This window comes from Coregonus clupeaformis, unplaced genomic scaffold (genome assembly GCF_020615455.1).
Source record: "Coregonus clupeaformis isolate EN_2021a unplaced genomic scaffold, ASM2061545v1 scaf0981, whole genome shotgun sequence".
Lineage (NCBI taxonomy): Eukaryota > Metazoa > Chordata > Actinopteri > Salmoniformes > Salmonidae > Coregonus > Coregonus clupeaformis.
The window spans coordinates 1-19,954 of NW_025534435.1; the positions used below are offsets into that span (position 1 = coordinate 1).

The 19,954-nt window shown below is 51.6% G+C and overlaps 1 protein-coding gene across 1 annotated transcript in view; it reads left to right on the plus strand.

Annotated features, from left to right (window-relative positions):
• Positions 1–5: 5 nt before the first annotated feature.
• The window catches only part of LOC121557203 (protein CLEC16A), a gene marked incomplete at its 5' end in the record, with an annotated part of 117,115 nt that continues 97,166 nt past the window's right edge, over positions 6–19,954 (plus strand). Inside the window, 2 exons of the mRNA XM_045217252.1 lie at positions 6–125; positions 18,634–18,739. Coding sequence (XP_045073187.1) covers positions 6–125; positions 18,634–18,739 — 226 coding nt within the window. The remainder of the gene's footprint in view (positions 126–18,633; positions 18,740–19,954) is intronic.

Here is a 19,954-nt window from a genome sequence, read left to right on the forward strand (position 1 = left end):
TCAACTCCATCATCGTTCACAAGTTTGACTTCTCAGACGAAGAGATCATGGCGTACTATATCTCCTTCCTCAAGACCCTGTCACTCAAACTGAACAACCACACCGTACACTTCTTCTACAACGAGGTAAGCTGTGGTAGGTAGGTAGTGAGTCAGTCAGCTGTGGTAGGTAGGTAGTGAGTCAGTCAGCTGTGGTAGGTAGTGAGTCAGTCAGCTGTGGTAGGTAGGTAGTGAGACAGTCAGCTGTGGTAGGTAGGTGGTGAGTCAGTCAGCTGTGGTAGGTAGGTAGTGAGTCAGTCAACTGCGGTAGGTAGTTAATGAGTCAGTCAGCTGTGGTAGGTAGGTAGTGAGTCAGTCAGTCAGCTGTGGTAGGTAGGTAGTGAGTCAGTCAGTCAGCTGTGGTAGGTAGGTAGTGAGTCAGTCAGCTGTGGTAGGTAAGTAGTGAGTCAGTCAGTCAGCTGCGGTAGGTAGGTAGTGAGTCAGTCAGCTGTGGTAGGTAGGTAGTGAGTCAGTCAGCTGTGGTAGGTAGGTAGTGAGTCAGTCAGCTGTGGTAGGTAGGTAGTGAGTCAGTCAGCTGTGGTAGGTAGGTAGTGAGTCAGTCAGCTGCGGTAGGTAGGTAGTGAGTCAGTCAGTCAGCTGTGGTAGGTAGGTAGTGAGTCAGTCAGTCAGCTGTGGTAGGTAGGTAGTGAGTCAGTCAGCTGTGGTAGGTAGGTAGTGAGTCAGTCAGTCAGCTGTGGGAGGTAGGTAGTGAGTCAGTCAGTCAGCTGCGGGAGGTAGGTAGTGAGTCAGTCAGTCAGCTGTGGTAGGTAGGTAGTGAGTCAGTCAGTCAGCTGTGGTAGGTAGGTAGTGAGTCAGTCAGTCAGCTGTGGTAGGTAGGTAGTGAGTCAGTCAGTCAGCTGTGGTAGGTAGGTAGTGAGTCAGTCAGTCAGCTGTGGTAGGTAGGTAGTGAGTCAGTCAGTCAGCTGTGGTAGGTAGGTAGTGAGTCAGTCAGTCAGCTGTGGTAGGTAGGTAGTGAGTCAGTCAGTCAGCTGCGGGAGGTAGGTAGTGAGTCAGTCAGTCAGCTGTGGTAGGTAGGTAGTGAGTCAGTCAGTCAGCTGTGGTAGGTAGGTAGTGAGTCAGTCAGTCAGCTGTGGTAGGTAGGTAGTGAGTCAGTCAGTCAGCTGCGGGAGGTAGGTAGTGAGTCAGTCAGTCAGCTGTGGTAGGTGGTAGTGAGTCAGTCAGTCAGCTGTGGTAGGTAGGTAGTGAGTCAGTCAGTCAGCTGTGGTAGGTAGGTAGTGAGTCAGTCAGTCAGCTGTGGTAGGTAGGTAGTGAGTCAGTCAGTCAGCTGTGGTAGGTAGGTAGTGAGTCAGTCAGTCAGCTGTGGTAGGTAGGTAGTGAGTCAGTCAGTCAGCTGCGGGAGGTAGGTAGTGAGTCAGTCAGTCAGCTGCGGGAGGTAGGTAGTGAGTCAGTCAGTCAGCTGTGGTAGGTAGGTAGTGAGTCAGTCAGTCAGCTGTGGTAGGTAGGTAGTGAGTCAGTCAGTCAGCTGTGGTAGGGTAGTGAGTCAGTCAGTCAGCTGTGGTAGGTAGGTAGTGAGTCAGTCAGTCAGCTGCGGGAGGTAGGGTGGGTAGCTGCGGGAGGTAGTGAGTCAGTCAGTCAGCTGTGGGAGGTAGTTAGTGAGTCAGTCAGTCAGCTGTGGGAGGTAGTTAGTGAGTCAGTCAGTCAGCTGTGGGAGGTAGGTAGTGAGTCAGTCAGTCAGCTGTGGGAGGTAGGTAGTGAGTCAGTCAGTCAGTCAGCTGTGGGAGGTAGGTAGTGAGTCAGTCAGTCAGCTAGCTGTGGGAGGTAGGTAGTGAGTCAGTCAGTCAGCTGTGGTAGGTAGGTAGTGAGTCAGTCAGTCAGCTGTGGTAGGTAGGTAGTGAGTCAGTCAGTCAGCTGTGGTAGGTAGGTAGTGAGTCAGTCAGTCAGCTGTGGTAGGTAGGTAGTGAGTCAGTCAGTCAGCTGTGGGAGGTAGGTAGTGAGTCAGTCAGTCAGCTGTGGGAGGTAGGTAGTGAGTCAGTCAGTCAGCTGTGGTAGGTAGGTAGTGAGTCAGTCAGTCAGTCAGCTGTGGTAGGTAGGTAGTGAGTCAGTCAGTCAGCTGTGGTAGGTAGGTAGTGAGTCAGTCAGTCAGTCAGCTGTGGTAGGTAGGTAGTGAGTCAGTCAGCTGTGGGAGGTAGGTAGTGAGTCATTCAGTCAGCTGTGGTAGGTAGGTAGTGAGTCAGTCAGTCAGCTGTGGTAGGTAGGTAGTGAGTCAGTCAGTCAGTCAGCTGTGGTAGGTAGGTAGTGAGTCAGTCAGCTGTGGGAGGTAGGTAGTGAGTCAGTCAGTCAGCTGCGGTAGGTAGTGAGTCAGCTGTGGTAGGTAGTGAGTCAGTCAGCTGCGGTAGGTAGGTAGTGAGTCAGTCAGTCAGCTGTGGTAGGTAGGTAGTGAGTCAGTCAGCTGTGGTAGGTAGGTAGTGAGTCAGTCAGTCAGCTGCGGTAGGTAGTGAGTCAGCTGTGGTAGGTAGTGAGTCAGTCAGCTGCGGTAGGTAGGTAGTGAGTCAGTCAGTCAGCTGTGGTAGGTAGGTAGTGAGTCAGTCAGCTGTGGTAGGTAGGTAGTGAGTCAGTCAGCTGTGGTAGGTAGGTAGTGAGTCAGTCAGTCAGCTGCGGTAGGTAGTGAGTCAGCTGTGGTAGGTAGTGAGTCAGTCAGCTGCGGTAGGTAGGTAGTGAGTCAGTCAGTCAGCTGCGGTAGGTAGGTAGTGAGTCAGTCAGTCAGCTGTGGTAGGTAGGTAGTGAGTCAGTCAGTCAGCTGTGGTAGGTAGGTAGTGAGTCAGTCAGTCAGCTGTGGTAGGTAGTGAGTCAGTCAGTCAGCTGTGGTAGGTAGGTAGTGAGTCAGTCAGCTGTGGTAGGTAGGTAGTGAGTCAGTCAGCTGTGGGAGGTAGGTAGTGAGTCAGTCAGCTGTGGGAGGTAGGTAGTGAGTCAGTCAGCTGTGGTAGGTAGGTAGTGAGTCAGTCAGCTGTGGTAGGTAGGTAGTGAGTCAGTCAGCTGTGGTAGGTAGGTAGTGAGTCAGTCAGCTGCGGTAGGTAGGTAGTGAGTCAGTCAGCTGCGGTAGGTAGGTAGTGAGTCAGTCAGCTGTGGTAGGTAGTGAGTCAGTCAGTCAGCTGTGGTAGGTAGTGAGTCAGTCAGCTGCGGTAGGTAGGTAGTGAGTCAGTCAGTCAGCTGTGGTAGGTAGTGAGTCAGTCAGCTGTGGTAGGTAGGTAGTGAGTCAGTCAGTCAGCTGCGGTAGGTAGGTAGTGAGTCAGTCAGCTGCGGTAGGTAGGTAGTGAGTCAGTCAGCTGCGGTAGGTAGGTAGTGAGTCAGTCAGCTGTGGTAGGTAGGTAGTGAGTCAGTCAGCTGCGGTAGGTAGGTAGTGAGTCAGTCAGCTGTGGTAGGTAGGTAGTGAGTCAGTCAGCTGTGGTAGGTAGGTAGTGAGTCAGTCAGTCAGCTGTGGTAGGTAGTGAGTCAGTCAGCTGTGGTAGGTAGGTAGGTAGTGAGTCAGTCAGCTGCGGTAGGTAGGTAGGTAGTCAGTCAGCTGTGGTAGGTAGGTAGTGAGTCAGTCAGTCAGCTGTGGTAGGTAGGTAGTGAGTCAGTCAGTCAGCTGTGGTAGGTAGGTAGTGAGTCAGTCAGTCAGCTGTGGTAGGTAGTGAGTCAGTCAGTCAGCTGTGGTAGGTAGGTAGTGAGTCAGTCAGCTGTGGTAGGTAGGTAGTGAGTCAGTCAGCTGTGGGAGGTAGGTAGTGAGTCAGTCAGCTGTGGTAGGTAGGTAGTGAGTCAGTCAGCTGTGGTAGGTAGGTAGTGAGTCAGTCAGCTGTGGTAGGTAGGTAGTGAGTCAGTCAGCTGTGGTAGGTAGGTAGTGAGTCAGTCAGTCAGCTGTGGTAGGTAGGTAGTGAGTCAGTCAGTCAGCTGTGGTAGGTAGGTAGTGAGTCAGTCAGTCAGCTGTGGGAGGTAGGTAGTGAGTCAGTCAGTCAGCTGCGGGAGGTAGGTAGTGAGTCAGTCAGTCAGCTGTGGTAGGTAGGTAGTGAGTCAGTCAGTCAGCTGTGGTAGGTAGGTAGTGAGTCAGTCAGTCAGCTGTGGTAGATAGGTAGTGAGTCAGTCAGTCAGCTGTGGTAGGTAGGTAGTGAGTCAGTCAGTCAGCTGCGGGAGGTAGGTAGTGAGTCAGTCAGTCAGCTGCGGTAGGTAGGTAGTGAGTCAGTCAGTCAGCTGTGGGAGGTAGTTAGTGAGTCAGTCAGTCAGCTGTGGGAGGTAGTTAGTGAGTCAGTCAGTCAGCTGTGGGAGGTAGGTAGTGAGTCAGTCAGTCAGCTGTGGGAGGTAGGTAGTGAGTCAGTCAGTCAGTCAGCTGTGGGAGGTAGGTAGTGAGTCAGTCAGTCAGCTAGCTGTGGGAGGTAGGTAGTGAGTCAGTCAGTCAGCTGTGGTAGGTAGGTAGTGAGTCAGTCAGTCAGCTGTGGTAGGTAGGTAGTGAGTCAGTCAGTCAGCTGTGGTAGGTAGGTAGTGAGTCAGTCAGTCAGCTGTGGTAGGTAGGTAGTGAGTCAGTCAGTCAGCTGTGGGAGGTAGGTAGTGAGTCAGTCAGTCAGCTGTGGGAGGTAGGTAGTGAGTCAGTCAGTCAGCTGTGGTAGGTAGGTAGTGAGTCAGTCAGTCAGTCAGCTGTGGTAGGTAGGTAGTGAGTCAGTCAGTCAGCTGTGGTAGGTAGGTAGTGAGTCAGTCAGTCAGTCAGCTGTGGTAGGTAGGTAGTGAGTCAGTCAGCTGTGGGAGGTAGGTAGTGAGTCATTCAGTCAGCTGTGGTAGGTAGGTAGTGAGTCAGTCAGTCAGCTGTGGTAGGTAGGTAGTGAGTCAGTCAGTCAGTCAGCTGTGGTAGGTAGGTAGTGAGTCAGTCAGCTGTGGGAGGTAGGTAGTGAGTCAGTCAGTCAGCTGCGGTAGGTAGTGAGTCAGCTGTGGTAGGTAGTGAGTCAGTCAGCTGCGGTAGGTAGGTAGTGAGTCAGTCAGTCAGCTGTGGTAGGTAGGTAGTGAGTCAGTCAGCTGTGGTAGGTAGGTAGTGAGTCAGTCAGTCAGCTGCGGTAGGTAGTGAGTCAGCTGTGGTAGGTAGTGAGTCAGTCAGCTGCGGTAGGTAGGTAGTGAGTCAGTCAGTCAGCTGTGGTAGGTAGGTAGTGAGTCAGTCAGCTGTGGTAGGTAGGTAGTGAGTCAGTCAGCTGTGGTAGGTAGGTAGTGAGTCAGTCAGTCAGCTGCGGTAGGTAGTGAGTCAGCTGTGGTAGGTAGTGAGTCAGTCAGCTGCGGTAGGTAGGTAGTGAGTCAGTCAGTCAGCTGCGGTAGGTAGGTAGTGAGTCAGTCAGTCAGCTGTGGTAGGTAGGTAGTGAGTCAGTCAGTCAGCTGTGGTAGGTAGGTAGTGAGTCAGTCAGTCAGCTGTGGTAGGTAGGTAGTGAGTCAGTCAGTCAGCTGTGGTAGGTAGGTAGTGAGTCAGTCAGCTGTGGTAGGTAGGTAGTGAGTCAGTCAGCTGTGGGAGGTAGGTAGTGAGTCAGTCAGCTGTGGGAGGTAGGTAGTGAGTCAGTCAGCTGTGGGAGGTAGGTAGTGAGTCAGTCAGCTGTGGTAGGTAGGTAGTGAGTCAGTCAGCTGTGGTAGGTAGGTAGTGAGTCAGTCAGCTGTGGTAGGTAGGTAGTGAGTCAGTCAGCTGCGGTAGGTAGGTAGTGAGTCAGTCAGCTGCGGTAGGTAGGTAGTGAGTCAGTCAGCTGTGGTAGGTAGTGAGTCAGTCAGTCAGCTGTGGTAGGTAGTGAGTCAGTCAGCTGCGGTAGGTAGGTAGTGAGTCAGTCAGCTGTGGTAGGTAGGTAGTGAGTCAGTCAGTCAGCTGCGGTAGGTAGGTAGTGAGTCAGTCAGCTGCGGTAGGTAGGTAGTGAGTCAGTCAGCTGCGGTAGGTAGGTAGTGAGTCAGTCAGCTGTGGTAGGTAGGTAGTGAGTCAGTCAGCTGCGGTAGGTAGGTAGTGAGTCAGTCAGCTGTGGTAGGTAGGTAGTGAGTCAGTCAGCTGTGGTAGGTAGGTAGTGAGTCAGTCAGTCAGCTGTGGTAGGTAGTGAGTCAGTCAGCTGTGGTAGGTAGGTAGGTAGTGAGTCAGTCAGCTGCGGTAGGTAGGTAGGTAGTCAGTCAGCTGTGGTAGGTAGGTAGTGAGTCAGTCAGTCAGCTGTGGTAGGTAGGTAGTGAGTCAGTCAGTCAGCTGTGGTAGGTAGGTAGTGAGTCAGTCAGTCAGCTGTGGTAGGTAGTGAGTCAGTCAGTCAGCTGTGGTAGGTAGGTAGTGAGTCAGTCAGCTGTGGTAGGTAGGTAGTGAGTCAGTCAGCTGTGGGAGGTAGGTAGTGAGTCAGTCAGCTGTGGTAGGTAGGTAGTGAGTCAGTCAGCTGTGGTAGGTAGGTAGTGAGTCAGTCAGCTGTGGTAGGTAGGTAGTGAGTCAGTCAGCTGTGGTAGGTAGGTAGTGAGTCAGTCAGCTGCGGTAGGTAGGTAGTGAGTCAGTCAGCTGCGGTAGGTAGGTAGTGAGTCAGTCAGCTGTGGTAGGTAGTGAGTCAGTCAGTCAGCTGTGGTAGGTAGTGAGTCAGTCAGCTGTGGTAGGTAGTGAGTCAGTCAGCTGCGGTAGGTAGGTAGTGAGTCAGTCAGCTGTGGTAGGTAGGTAGTGAGTCAGTCAGTCAGCTGCGGTAGGTAGGTAGTGAGTCAGTCAGCTGCGGTAGGTAGGTAGTGAGTCAGTCAGCTGCGGTAGGTAGGTAGTGAGTCAGTCAGCTGTGGTAGGTAGGTAGTGAGTCAGTCAGTCAGCTGCGGTAGGTAGGTAGTGAGTCAGTCAGCTGTGGTAGGTAGGTAGTGAGTCAGTCAGCTGTGGTAGGTAGGTAGTGAGTCAGTCAGTCAGCTGTGGTAGGTAGTGAGTCAGTCAGCTGCGGTAGGTAGTGAGTCAGTCAGTCAGCTGTGGTAGGTAGGTAGTGAGTCAGTCAGCTGCGGTAGGTAGGTAGTGAGTCAGTCAGCTGTGGTAGGTAGTGAGTCAGTCAGCTGTGGTAGGTAGGTAGTGAGTGAGTCAGTCAGCTGCGGTAGGTAGGTAGTGAGTCAGTCAGTCATCTGCGGTAGGTAGGTAGTGAGTCAGTCAGCTGTGGTAGGTAGTGAGTCAGTCAGCTGTGGTAGGTAGGTAGTGAGTGAGTCAGTCAGCTGCGGTAGGTAGGTAGTGAGTCAGTCAGTCAGCTGTGGTAGGTAGGTAGTGAGTCAGTCAGTCAGCTGTGGTAGGTAGGTAGTGAGTCAGTCAGTCAGCTGTGGTAGGTAGGTAGTGAGTCAGTCAGCTGTGGTAGGTAGGTAGTGAGTCAGTCAGCTGCGGTAGGTAGGTAGGTAGTGAGTCAGTCAGCTGCAGTAGGTAGGTAGTGAGTCAGTCAGCTGCGGTAGGTAGGTAGTGAGTCAGTCAGTCAGCTGTGGTAGGTAGTGAGTCAGTCAGCTGCGGTAGGTAGTGAGTCAGTCAGTCAGCTGTGGTAGGTAGGTAGTGAGTCAGTCAGCTGCGGTAGGTAGGTAGTGAGTCAGTCAGCTGTGGTAGGTAGTGAGTCAGTCAGCTGTGGTAGGTAGGTAGTGAGTGAGTCAGTCAGCTGCGGTAGGTAGGTAGTGAGTCAGTCAGTCAGCTGCGGTAGGTAGGTAGTGAGTCAGTCAGCTGTGGTAGGTAGTGAGTCAGTCAGCTGTGGTAGGTAGGTAGTGAGTGAGTCAGTCAGCTGCGGTAGGTAGGTAGTGAGTCAGTCAGTCAGCTGTGGTAGGTAGGTAGTGAGTCAGTCAGCTGTGGTAGGTAGGTAGTGAGTCAGTCAGTCAGCTGTGGTAGGTAGGTAGTGAGTCAGTCGGCTGCGGTAGGTAGGTAGTGAGTCAGTCAGCTGCGGTAGGTAGGTAGTGAGTCAGTCAGCTGCGGTAGGTAAGTAGTGAGTCAGTCAGCTGCGGTAGGTAGGTAGTGAGTCAGTCAGCTGCGGTAGGTAGGTAGTGAGTCAGTCAGCTGCGGTAGGTAGGTAGTGAGTCAGTCAGCTGCGGTAGGTAGGTAGTGAGTCAGTCAGCTGCGGTAGGTAGGTAGTGAGTCAGTCAGCTGTGGTAGGTAGGTAGTGAGTCAGTCAGCTGCGGTAGGTAGGTAGTGAGTCAGTCAGCTGTGGTAGGTAGGTAGTGAGTCAGTCAGCTGTGGTAGGTAGGTAGTGAGTCAGTCAGCTGCGGTAGGTAGTGAGTCAGTCAGCTGCGGTAGGTAGGTAGTGAGTCAGTCAGCTGCGGTAGGTAGGTAGTGAGTCAGTCAGCTGTGGTAGGTAGGTAGTGAGTCAGTCAGCTGTGGTAGGTAGGTAGTGAGTCAGTCAGCTGTGGTAGGTAGTGAGTCAGTCAGCTGCGGTAGGTAGGTAGTGAGTCAGTCAGCTGCGGTAGGTAGGTAGTGAGTCAGTCAGCTGTGGTAGGTAGGTAGTGAGTCAGTCAGCTGCGGTAGGTAGGTAGTGAGTCAGTCAGCTGCGGTAGGTAGGTAGTGAGTCAGTCAGCTGCGGTAGGTAGGTAGTGAGTCAGTCAGCTGTGGTAGGTAGGTAGTGAGTCAGTCAGCTGCGGTAGGTAGGTAGTGAGTCAGTCAGCTGCGGTAGGTAGGTAGTGAGTCAGTCAGCTGCGGTAGGTAGGTAATGAGTCAGTCAGCTGCGGTAGGTAGGTAGTGAGTCAGTCAGCTGCGGTAGGTAGGTAGTGAGTCAGTCAGCTGCGGTAGGTAGGTAGTGAGTCAGTCAGTCAGCTGTGGTAGGTAGGTAGTGAGTCAGTCAGCTGCGGTAGGTAGGTAGTGAGTCAGTCAGCTGCGGTAGGTAGGTAGTGAGTCAGTCAGCTGCGGTAGGTAGGTAGTGAGTCAGTCAGCTGCGGTAGGTAGGTAGTGAGTCAGTCAGCTGCGGTAGGTAGGTAGTGAGTCAGTCAGCTGTGGTAGGTAGGTAGTGAGTCAGTCAGCTGTGGTAGGTAGGTAGTGAGTCAGTCAGCTGCGGTAGGTAGGTAGTGAGTCAGTCAGCTGTGGTAGGTAGTGAGTCAGTCAGCTGTGGTAGGTAGGTAGTGAGTCAGTCAGCTGCGGTAGGTAGGTAGTGAGTCAGTCAGCTGTGGGAGGTAGGTAGTGAGTCAGTCAGCTGTGGTAGGTAGGTAGTGAGTCAGTCAGCTGTGGTAGGTAGGTAGTGAGTCAGTCAGCTGTGGTAGGTAGGTAGTGAGTCAGTCAGCTGTGGTAGGTAGGTAGTGAGTCAGTCAGCTGCGGTAGGTAGGTAGTGAGTCAGTCAGCTGCGGTAGGTAGGTAGTGAGTCAGTCAGCTGTGGTAGGTAGTGAGTCAGTCAGTCAGCTGTGGTAGGTAGTGAGTCAGTCAGCTGTGGTAGGTAGTGAGTCAGTCAGCTGCGGTAGGTAGGTAGTGAGTCAGTCAGCTGTGGTAGGTAGGTAGTGAGTCAGTCAGTCAGCTGCGGTAGGTAGGTAGTGAGTCAGTCAGCTGCGGTAGGTAGGTAGTGAGTCAGTCAGCTGCGGTAGGTAGGTAGTGAGTCAGTCAGCTGTGGTAGGTAGGTAGTGAGTCAGTCAGTCAGCTGCGGTAGGTAGGTAGTGAGTCAGTCAGCTGTGGTAGGTAGGTAGTGAGTCAGTCAGCTGTGGTAGGTAGGTAGTGAGTCAGTCAGTCAGCTGTGGTAGGTAGTGAGTCAGTCAGCTGCGGTAGGTAGTGAGTCAGTCAGTCAGCTGTGGTAGGTAGGTAGTGAGTCAGTCAGCTGCGGTAGGTAGGTAGTGAGTCAGTCAGCTGTGGTAGGTAGTGAGTCAGTCAGCTGTGGTAGGTAGGTAGTGAGTGAGTCAGTCAGCTGCGGTAGGTAGGTAGTGAGTCAGTCAGTCATCTGCGGTAGGTAGGTAGTGAGTCAGTCAGCTGTGGTAGGTAGTGAGTCAGTCAGCTGTGGTAGGTAGGTAGTGAGTGAGTCAGTCAGCTGCGGTAGGTAGGTAGTGAGTCAGTCAGTCAGCTGTGGTAGGTAGGTAGTGAGTCAGTCAGTCAGCTGTGGTAGGTAGGTAGTGAGTCAGTCAGTCAGCTGTGGTAGGTAGGTAGTGAGTCAGTCAGCTGTGGTAGGTAGGTAGTGAGTCAGTCAGCTGCGGTAGGTAGGTAGGTAGTGAGTCAGTCAGCTGCAGTAGGTAGGTAGTGAGTCAGTCAGCTGCGGTAGGTAGGTAGTGAGTCAGTCAGTCAGCTGTGGTAGGTAGTGAGTCAGTCAGCTGCGGTAGGTAGTGAGTCAGTCAGTCAGCTGTGGTAGGTAGGTAGTGAGTCAGTCAGCTGCGGTAGGTAGGTAGTGAGTCAGTCAGCTGTGGTAGGTAGTGAGTCAGTCAGCTGTGGTAGGTAGGTAGTGAGTGAGTCAGTCAGCTGCGGTAGGTAGGTAGTGAGTCAGTCAGTCAGCTGCGGTAGGTAGGTAGTGAGTCAGTCAGCTGTGGTAGGTAGTGAGTCAGTCAGCTGTGGTAGGTAGGTAGTGAGTGAGTCAGTCAGCTGCGGTAGGTAGGTAGTGAGTCAGTCAGTCAGCTGTGGTAGGTAGGTAGTGAGTCAGTCAGCTGTGGTAGGTAGGTAGTGAGTCAGTCAGTCAGCTGTGGTAGGTAGGTAGTGAGTCAGTCAGCTGCGGTAGGTAGGTAGTGAGTCAGTCAGCTGCGGTAGGTAGGTAGTGAGTCAGTCAGCTGCGGTAGGTAGGTAGTGAGTCAGTCAGCTGCGGTAGGTAGGTAGTGAGTCAGTCAGCTGCGGTAGGTAGGTAGTGAGTCAGTCAGCTGCGGTAGGTAGGTAGTGAGTCAGTCAGCTGCGGTAGGTAGGTAGTGAGTCAGTCAGCTGCGGTAGGTAGGTAGTGAGTCAGTCAGCTGTGGTAGGTAGGTAGTGAGTCAGTCAGCTGCGGTAGGTAGGTAGTGAGTCAGTCAGCTGTGGTAGGTAGGTAGTGAGTCAGTCAGCTGTGGTAGGTAGGTAGTGAGTCAGTCAGCTGCGGTAGGTAGTGAGTCAGTCAGCTGCGGTAGGTAGGTAGTGAGTCAGTCAGCTGCGGTAGGTAGGTAGTGAGTCAGTCAGCTGTGGTAGGTAGGTAGTGAGTCAGTCAGCTGTGGTAGGTAGGTAGTGAGTCAGTCAGCTGTGGTAGGTAGTGAGTCAGTCAGCTGCGGTAGGTAGGTAGTGAGTCAGTCAGCTGCGGTAGGTAGGTAGTGAGTCAGTCAGCTGTGGTAGGTAGGTAGTGAGTCAGTCAGCTGCGGTAGGTAGGTAGTGAGTCAGTCAGCTGCGGTAGGTAGGTAGTGAGTCAGTCAGCTGCGGTAGGTAGGTAGTGAGTCAGTCAGCTGTGGTAGGTAGGTAGTGAGTCAGTCAGCTGCGGTAGGTAGGTAGTGAGTCAGTCAGCTGCGGTAGGTAGGTAGTGAGTCAGTCAGCTGCGGTAGGTAGGTAATGAGTCAGTCAGCTGCGGTAGGTAGGTAGTGAGTCAGTCAGCTGCGGTAGGTAGGTAGTGAGTCAGTCAGCTGCGGTAGGTAGGTAGTGAGTCAGTCAGTCAGCTGTGGTAGGTAGGTAGTGAGTCAGTCAGCTGCGGTAGGTAGGTAGTGAGTCAGTCAGCTGCGGTAGGTAGGTAGTGAGTCAGTCAGCTGCGGTAGGTAGGTAGTGAGTCAGTCAGCTGCGGTAGGTAGGTAGTGAGTCAGTCAGCTGCGGTAGGTAGGTAGTGAGTCAGTCAGCTGTGGTAGGTAGGTAGTGAGTCAGTCAGCTGTGGTAGGTAGGTAGTGAGTCAGTCAGCTGCGGTAGGTAGGTAGTGAGTCAGTCAGCTGTGGTAGGTAGTGAGTCAGTCAGCTGTGGTAGGTAGGTAGTGAGTCAGTCAGCTGCGGTAGGTAGGTAGTGAGTCAGTCAGCTGCGGTAGGTAGGTAGTGAGTCAGTCAGCTGTGTACTGCACTGTGAGTTGCTGAGCTGTTAGGTTGTTTTTACTCTGAGAGTGCGTCTGAGTTGGCACCCTGTTCCCTACACGGTGCCCTGCTTTCCACCAGAGCCCTGTGGCCCAGATGCACTATATAGGGAATGGGGTGCCGTTCTGGACACACCAAGCAACAGTAGCCTGTCTGTTCTGTACTGTGAGGTTGAAGAGGAGCCTTACCATCCCTACCATGCTCCCGAGTGGCGCAGTGGTCTAAGGCACTGCATCGCAGTCTCTAGCTGTGCCACTAGAGATCCTGGTTCGAATCCAGGCTCTGTCGTAGCCGGCCGCGACCGGGAGACCCATGGGGACGGCGCACAATTGGCCCAGCGTCGTCCAGGGTAGGGGGAGGGAATGGCCGGCAGGGATGTAGCTCAGTTGGTAGAGCATGGTGTTTGCAACGCCAGGGTTGTCGGTTCGATTCCCACGGGGGTCCAGTATGAAAAAATAAATAATAATAATAATGACGTATGCATTCACTAACTGTAAGTCGCTCTGGATAAGAGCGTCTGCTAAATGACTAAAATGTAAATGTAAATGTAATCCCTCCAAACCTTCATCTTTTAACTCTTTTAACATTTCAAAGTTTTAACCTTTTTACAGCTTGGAATTTTTTTATGAAGTTACACGTGTCTCTATAAGCATTCCGACCGGCTGGTTAGTTCTCCGGACTCAACTCTTAACAGCGCTCTTCTCGTCTCTATGGCAACCTAACCTATCGCCTCAGTGACGCTAACTTCCTGTGTACCCAACAGTGGTTTCCTGTTGTCAGAACCAGGGTGTGTTCACTCAGTGGTGTGAAACATTCCAAACGGTACAGATAGAAATAAAATGAATAGAACTGACGTGATTTACTACATTACCTCAGTCTGTATGCATCCCCCCCAAACCTGACTCAGTTGGTAGACCAGTGTTTAACTACATTACCTCAGTCTGTATGCATCCCCCTCAAACCTGACTCTAGTTGGTAGACCAGTGTTTAACTACATTACCTCAGTCTGTATGCATCCCCCCCAAACCTGACTCAGTTGGTAGACCAGTGTTTAACTACATTACCTCAGTCTGTATGCATCCCCCCCAAACCTGACTCAGTTGGTAGACCAGTGTTTAACTACATTACCTCAGTCTGTATGCATCCCCCCCAAACCTGACTCAGTTGGTAGACCAGTGTTTAACTACATTACCTCAGTCTGTATGTATCCCCCCAAACCTGACTCAGTTGGTAGACCAGTGTTTAACTACATTACCTCAGTCTGTATGCATCCCCCCCAAACCTGACTCAGTTGGTAGACCAGTGTTTAACTACATTACCTCAGTCTGTATGCATCCCCCCCAAACCTGACTCTAGTTGGTAGACCAGTGTTTAACTACATTACCTCAGTCTGTATGCATCCCCCCCAAACCTGACTCAGTTGGTAGACCAGTGTTTAACTACATTACCTCAGTCTGTATGCATCCCCCAAACCTGACTCAGTTGGTAGACCAGTGTTTAACTACATTACCTCAGTCTGTATGCATCCCCCCCAAACCTGACTCAGTTGGTAGACCAGTGTTTAACTACATTACCTCAGTCTGTATGCATCCCCCCAAACCTGACTCAGTTGGTAGACCAGTGTTTAACTACATTACCTCAGTCTGTATGCATCCCCCCAAACCTGACTCAGTTGGTAGACCAGTGTTTAACTACATTACCTCAGTCTGTATGCATCCCCCCAAACCTGACTCAGTTGGTAGACCAGTGTTTAACTACATTACCTCAGTCTGTATGCATCCCCCCAAACCTGACTCAGTTGGTAGACCAGTGTTTAACTACATTACCTCAGTCTGTATGCATCCCCCCAAACCTGACTCAGTTGGTAGACCAGTGTTTAACTACATTACCTCAGTCTGTATGCATCCCCCCAAACCTGACTCAGTTGGTAGACCAGTGTTTAACTACATTACCTCAGTCTGTATGCATCCCCCCCAAACCTGACTCAGTTGGTAGACCAGTGTTTAACTACATTACCTCAGTCTGTATGCATCCCCCCAAACCTGACTCAGTTGGTAGACCAGTGTTTAACTACATTACCTCAGTCTGTATGCATCCCCCCCAAACCTGACTCAGTTGGTAGACCAGTGTTTAACTACATTACCTCAGTCTGTATGCATCCCCCCCCAAACCTGACTCAGTTGGTAGACCAGTGTTTAACTACATTACCTCAGTCTGTATGCATCCCCCCCAAACCTGACTCAGTTGGTAGACCAGTGTTTAACTACATTACCTCAGTCTGTATGCATCCCCCCCCCAAACCTGACTCAGTTGGTAGACCAGTGTTTAACTACATTACCTCAGTCTGTATGCATCCCCCCCCCAAACCTGACTCAGTTGGTAGAGCGTGTCGCTTGCAACGCCAGGGTTGTGGGTTCGATTCCCACGGGGGAACAGTACGAAAAAGTATGGAAATGTATGCACTCACTACTGTAAGTGGCTGTGGATAAGAGCGTCTGCTAAATTACAGAAATGTAAAATGTACTGCCCTATATACATTTTTTAAAACATTTTTTAGTCATTTAGCAGATGCTCTTATCCACAGCCACTTACAGGAGCAATTAGGGTTAAGTGCCTTGCTCAAGGGCACATCGACAGATTTTTCAACCTAGTCGGCTCGGGGGGATTAGAACCAGCGACCTTTCGGTTACTGGGCACAACGCTCTTAACCACTAAGCTACCTGCCGCCCCATACAGGGAGCAAGGGGACCTTTGGGACACGACCCTTGACCTTTTGACCTTTGTTTCAGCACTAGACCTCGTCTTTGGCTTCTGTGTATGGGGAAAAGTTATTGGTGTACTGTCAATGGTAGCCCCTCTTAGCCTGATTCCCCCTTTTCTTCCTGTACCGTGCACTTGAACATTCGCCCGTCATGGATTTAAAAGCATTGGATTGGTGGAAGCATTGGCTGGAGTTTCCACCGTTGTTAAGTGCATGATGGGAAGTGGGCAAGTGTAAACTTTTGGGAGAAAGTGTATAATTGGGCTGCAGCCTTGGAATTGGGCTAATACTCCTCTGTTCCCTGTGACCTCTCTAGCTGACCCCTGACATTTGACCTATGACCCTGGCTGTGATTGGCTGGAGGTCTCAGGGAATGAGGGAGAGCTGGGTGGAGGGACACACCCCCCAGAGAGACAGAGATCAGCCGCCTGTAGACCTGCTATAACAACCTGCCACCTAAGGCCTGCGAAACTTAACACTTTCAATCCACCCTTATTAAGTCACTACAGTACGTTGAAGCAGATTCCAGATTTCCTGCTTATTCCATCGTGATTCCAGGAATCTGGAGTTCTGGGAATCTAAAGTGCTATTAGAATTAGAAAGGGTTGCCCTATTAATAACTACAAAATGTTGCCCTATAACTAACTACAGCACGTTGCCCTATAACTAACTACAGCACGTTGCCCTGTAGCTAACTACAGCACGTTGCCCTGTAACTAACTACAGCACGTTGCCCTGTAGCTAACTACAGCACGTTGCCCTGTAACTAACTACAGCACGTTGCCCTGTAACTAACTACAGCACGTTGCCCTGTAGCTAACTACAGCACGTTGCCCTGTAACTAACTACAGCACGTTGCCCTGTAGCTAACTACAGCATGTTGCCCTGTAACTAACTACAGCACGTTGCCCTGTAACTAACTACAGCACGTTGCCCTGTAACTAACTACAGCACGTTGCCCTGTAGCTAACTACAGCACGTTGCCCTGTAACTAACTACAGCACGTTGCCCTGTAACTAACTACAGCACGTTGCCCTGTAACTAACTACAGCACGTTGCCCTGTAACTAACTACAGCACGTTGCCCTGTAACTAACTACAGCACGTTGCCCTGTAACTAACTACAGCACGTTGCCCTGTAGCTAACTACAGCAGCGTTGCCCTGTAACTAACTACAGCACGTTGCCCTGTAGCTAACTACAGCACGTTGCCCTGTAACTAACTACAGCACGTTGCCCTGTAACTAACTACAGCACGTTGCCCTGTAGCTAACTACAGCACGTTGCCCTGTAACTAACTACAGCACGTTGCCCTGTAACTAACTACAGCACGTTGCCCTGTAACTAACTACAGCACGTTGCCCTGTAGCTAACTACAGCACGTTGCCCTGTAACTAACTACAGCACGTTGCCCTGTAGCTAACTACAGCACGTTGCCCTGTAACTAACTACAGCACGTTGCCCTGTAACTAACTACAGCACCGTTGCCCTGTAACTAACTACAGCACGTTGCCCTGTAGCTAACTACAGCACGTTGCCCTGTAACTAACTACAGCACGTTGCCCTGTAGCTAACTACAGCACGTTGCCCTGTAACTAACTACAGCACGTTGCCCTGTAACTAACTACAGCACGTTGCCCTGTAGCTAACTACAGCACGCGTTGCCCTGTAACTAACTACAGCACGTTGCCCTGTAACTAACTACAGCACGTTGCCCTGTAACTAACTACAGCACGTTGCCCTGTAGCTAACTACAGCACGTTGCCCTGTAACTAACTACAGCACGTTGCCCTGTAGCTAACTACAGCACGTTGCCCTGTAGCTAACTACAGCACGTTGCCCTGTAACTAACTACAGCACGTTGCCCTGTAGCTAACTACAGCACGTTGCCCTGTAGCTAACTACAGCACGTTGCCCTGTAACTAACTACAGCACGTTGCCCTGTAACTAACTACAGCACGTTGCCCTGTAACTAACTACAGCACGTTGCCCTGTAACTAACTACAGCACGTTGCCCTGTAGCTAACTACAGCACGTTGCCCTGTAGCTAACTACAGCACGTTGCCCTGTAACTAACTACAGCACGTTGCCCTGTAACTAACTACAGCACGTTGCCCTGTAACTAACTACAGCACGTTGCCCTGTAACTAACTACAGCACGTTGCCCTGTAGCTAACTACAGCACGTTGCCCTGTAACTAACTACAGCACGTTGCCCTGTAGCTAACTACAGCACGTTGCCCTGTAGCTAACTACAGCACGTTGCCCTGTAGCTAACTACAGCACGTTGCCCTGTAACTAACTACAGCACGTTGCCCTGTAACTAACTACAGCACGTTGCCCTGTAACTAACTACAGCACGTTGCCCTGTAACTAACTACAGCACGTTGCCCTGTAACTAACTACAGCACGTTGCCCTGTAACTAACTACAGCACGTTGCCCTGTAGCTAACTACAGCACGTTGCCCTGTAACTAACTACAGCACGTTGCCCTGTAGCTAACTACAGCACGTTGCCCTGTAACTAACTACAGCACGTTGCCCTGTAACTAACTACAGCACGTTGCCCTGTAACTAACTACAGCACGTTGCCCTGTAACTAACTACAGCACGTTGCCCTGTAACTAACTACAGCACGTTGCCCTGTAACTAACTACAGCACGTTGCCCTGTAACTAACTACAGCACGTTGCCCTGTAACTAACTACAGCACGTTGCCCTGTAACTAACTACAGCACGTTGTATAGTGCACAATATAGGGAATAGGCCTAGTCCCCTAGGAGGTAGGGGATAAGTCCCCTAGGAGGTATGGGTTAAGTCCCCTAGGAGGTAGGGGATAAGTCCCCTAGGAGGTAGGGGATAAGTCCCCTAGGAGGTATGGGTTAAGTCCCCTAGGAGGTATGGGTTAAGTCCCCTAGGAGGTATGGGTTAAGTCCCCTAGGAGGTAGGGGGTAAGGGCCTAGTCCCCTAGGAGGTATGGGTTAAGTCCCCTAGGAGGTAGGGGATAAGTCCCCTAGGAGGTATGGGTTAAGTCCCCTAGGAGGTAGGGGATAAGTCCCCTAGGAGGTATGGGTTAAGTCCCCTAGGAGGTATGGGTTAAGTCCCCTAGGAGGTAGGGGGTAAGGGCCTAGTCCCCTAGGAGGTAGGGGGTAAGTCCCCTAGGAGGTATGGGTTAAGTCCCCTAGGAGGTATGGGTTAAGTCCCCTAGGAGGTAGGGGATAAGTCCCCTAGGAGGTATGGGTTAAGTCCCCTAGGAGGTATGGGTTAAGTCCCCTAGGAGGTATGGGTTAAGTCCCCTAGGAGGTATGGGTTAAGTCCCCTAGGAGGTAGGGGGTAAGGGCCTAGTCCCCTAGGAGGTAGGGGGTAAGTCCCCTAGGAGGTAGGGGGTAAGGACCTAGTCCCCTAGGAGGTAGGGGGTAAGGGCCTAGTCCCCTAGGAGGTAGGGGGTAAGGGCCTAGTCCCCTAGGAGGTAGGGGGTAAGTCCCCTAGGAGGTAGGGGGTAAGTCCCCTAGGAGGTAGGGGGTAAGGGCCTAGTCCCTTAGGAGGTAGGGGGTAAGGGCCTAGTCCCCTAGGGGGTAAGGGCCTAGTCCCGTAGGGGGTAAGGGGCTAGTCCCCTAGGAGGTAGGGGGTAAGGGGCTAGTCCCCTATGAGGTAGGGGGTAAGGGGCTAGTCCCCTAGGAGGTAGGGGGTAAGGGGCTAGTCCCGTAGGGGGTAGGGGTAAGGGCCTAGTCCCCTAGGAGGTAGGGGGTAAGGGGCTAGTCCCCTAGGAGGTAGGGGGTAAGGGGCTAGTCCCCTAGGAGGTAGGGGGTAAGGGGCTAGTCCCCTAGTGGGTAAGGGGCTAGTCCCCTAGTGGGTAGGGGTAAGGGCCTAGTCCCCTAGGAGGTAGGGGGTAAGGGGCTAGGAGTCTCTCTGGTAGTGTGGTCTCTCTGTGTACCCCAGTGGTGCGGTGCTGAGCTCACTGGCGCCCCCTCTCTGTCTCCCACACACAGCACACTAATGATTTTGCCCTGTACACGGAGGCCATTAAGTTCTTCAACCACCCAGAGAGCATGGTCCGCATCGCAGTCAGAACCATCACACTGAACGTCTACAAGGGTGAGTCTCACACGCATATACACACACACACAGACACACACACAGACACACACACAGACACACACACACACACGCATATACACACACACACACACACACGCATATACACACACACACACACACAGCGCTACTAGGGGCTGTAACCTCTGCGATGGCCAGCTGCTATTCCTCCTCCTCTGTCGGTCCGGCTGTCCGTCTGTCTGTCTGTATAGTCTCAACTGACTGTCCTGTATGTGATCCTGTCTAACCAGGTAACACTAATACTGTCAACAACACACTGCTCTGTGTCTGTCTGTCTGTCCATGGTTGTCCATGATGATGGTAGTAGTGGTTATTATTAGGGTAATGTGACAGACACACCTATTCTGCTTTAATGTTCTCACTGTTCTGTACTAGTTGTCTTCCTGTCTCTTCCTGTCTCTTCCTTTTCTCTTCCTGTCTCTTCCTTTTCTCTTCCTGTCTCTTCCTGTCTCTCCCTGTCTCTTCCTTGTCTCTTCCTTTTCTCTTCCTGTCTCTTCCTTTTCTCTTCCTGTCTCTTCCTGTCTCTTCCCGTCTCTCCCTGTCTCTTCCTGTCTCTTCCTTTTCTCTTCCTGTCTCTTCCTGTCTCTTCCTTGTCTCTTCCTTTTCTCTTCCTGTCTCTTCCTTTTCTCTTCCTGTCTCTTCCTGTCTCTTCCTTGTCTCTTCCTTTTCTCTTCCTGTCTCTTCCTTTTCTCTTCCTGTCTCTTCCTGTCTCTTCCTTGTCTCTTCCTTTTCTCTTCCTGTCTCTTCCTTTTCTCTTCCTGTCTCTTCCTTGTCTCTTCCTTTTCTCTCCCTGTCTCTTCCTGTCTCTTCCTTTTCTCTTCCTGTCTCTTCCTGTCTCTTCCCGTCTCTCCCTGTCTCTTCCTGTCTCTCCCTGTCTCTTACTTTTCTCTTCCTTTTCTCTTCCTGTCTCTTCCTTTTCTCTTCCTGTCTCTTCCTGTCTCTTCCCGTCTCTCCCTGTCTCTTCCTGTCTCTCCCTGTCTCTTACTTTTCTCTTCCTTTTCTCTTCCTGTCTCTTCCTTTTCTCTTCCTGTCTCTTCCTGTCTCTTCCCGTCTCTCCCTGTCTCTTCCTGTCTCTTCCTGTCTCTTCCTGTCTCTTCCTGTCTCTTCCTGTCTCTCCCTGTCTCTCCCTGTCTCTCCCTGTCTCTTCCTGTCTCTTCCTGTCTCTTCCTTTTCTCTTCCTTTTCTCTCCCTGTC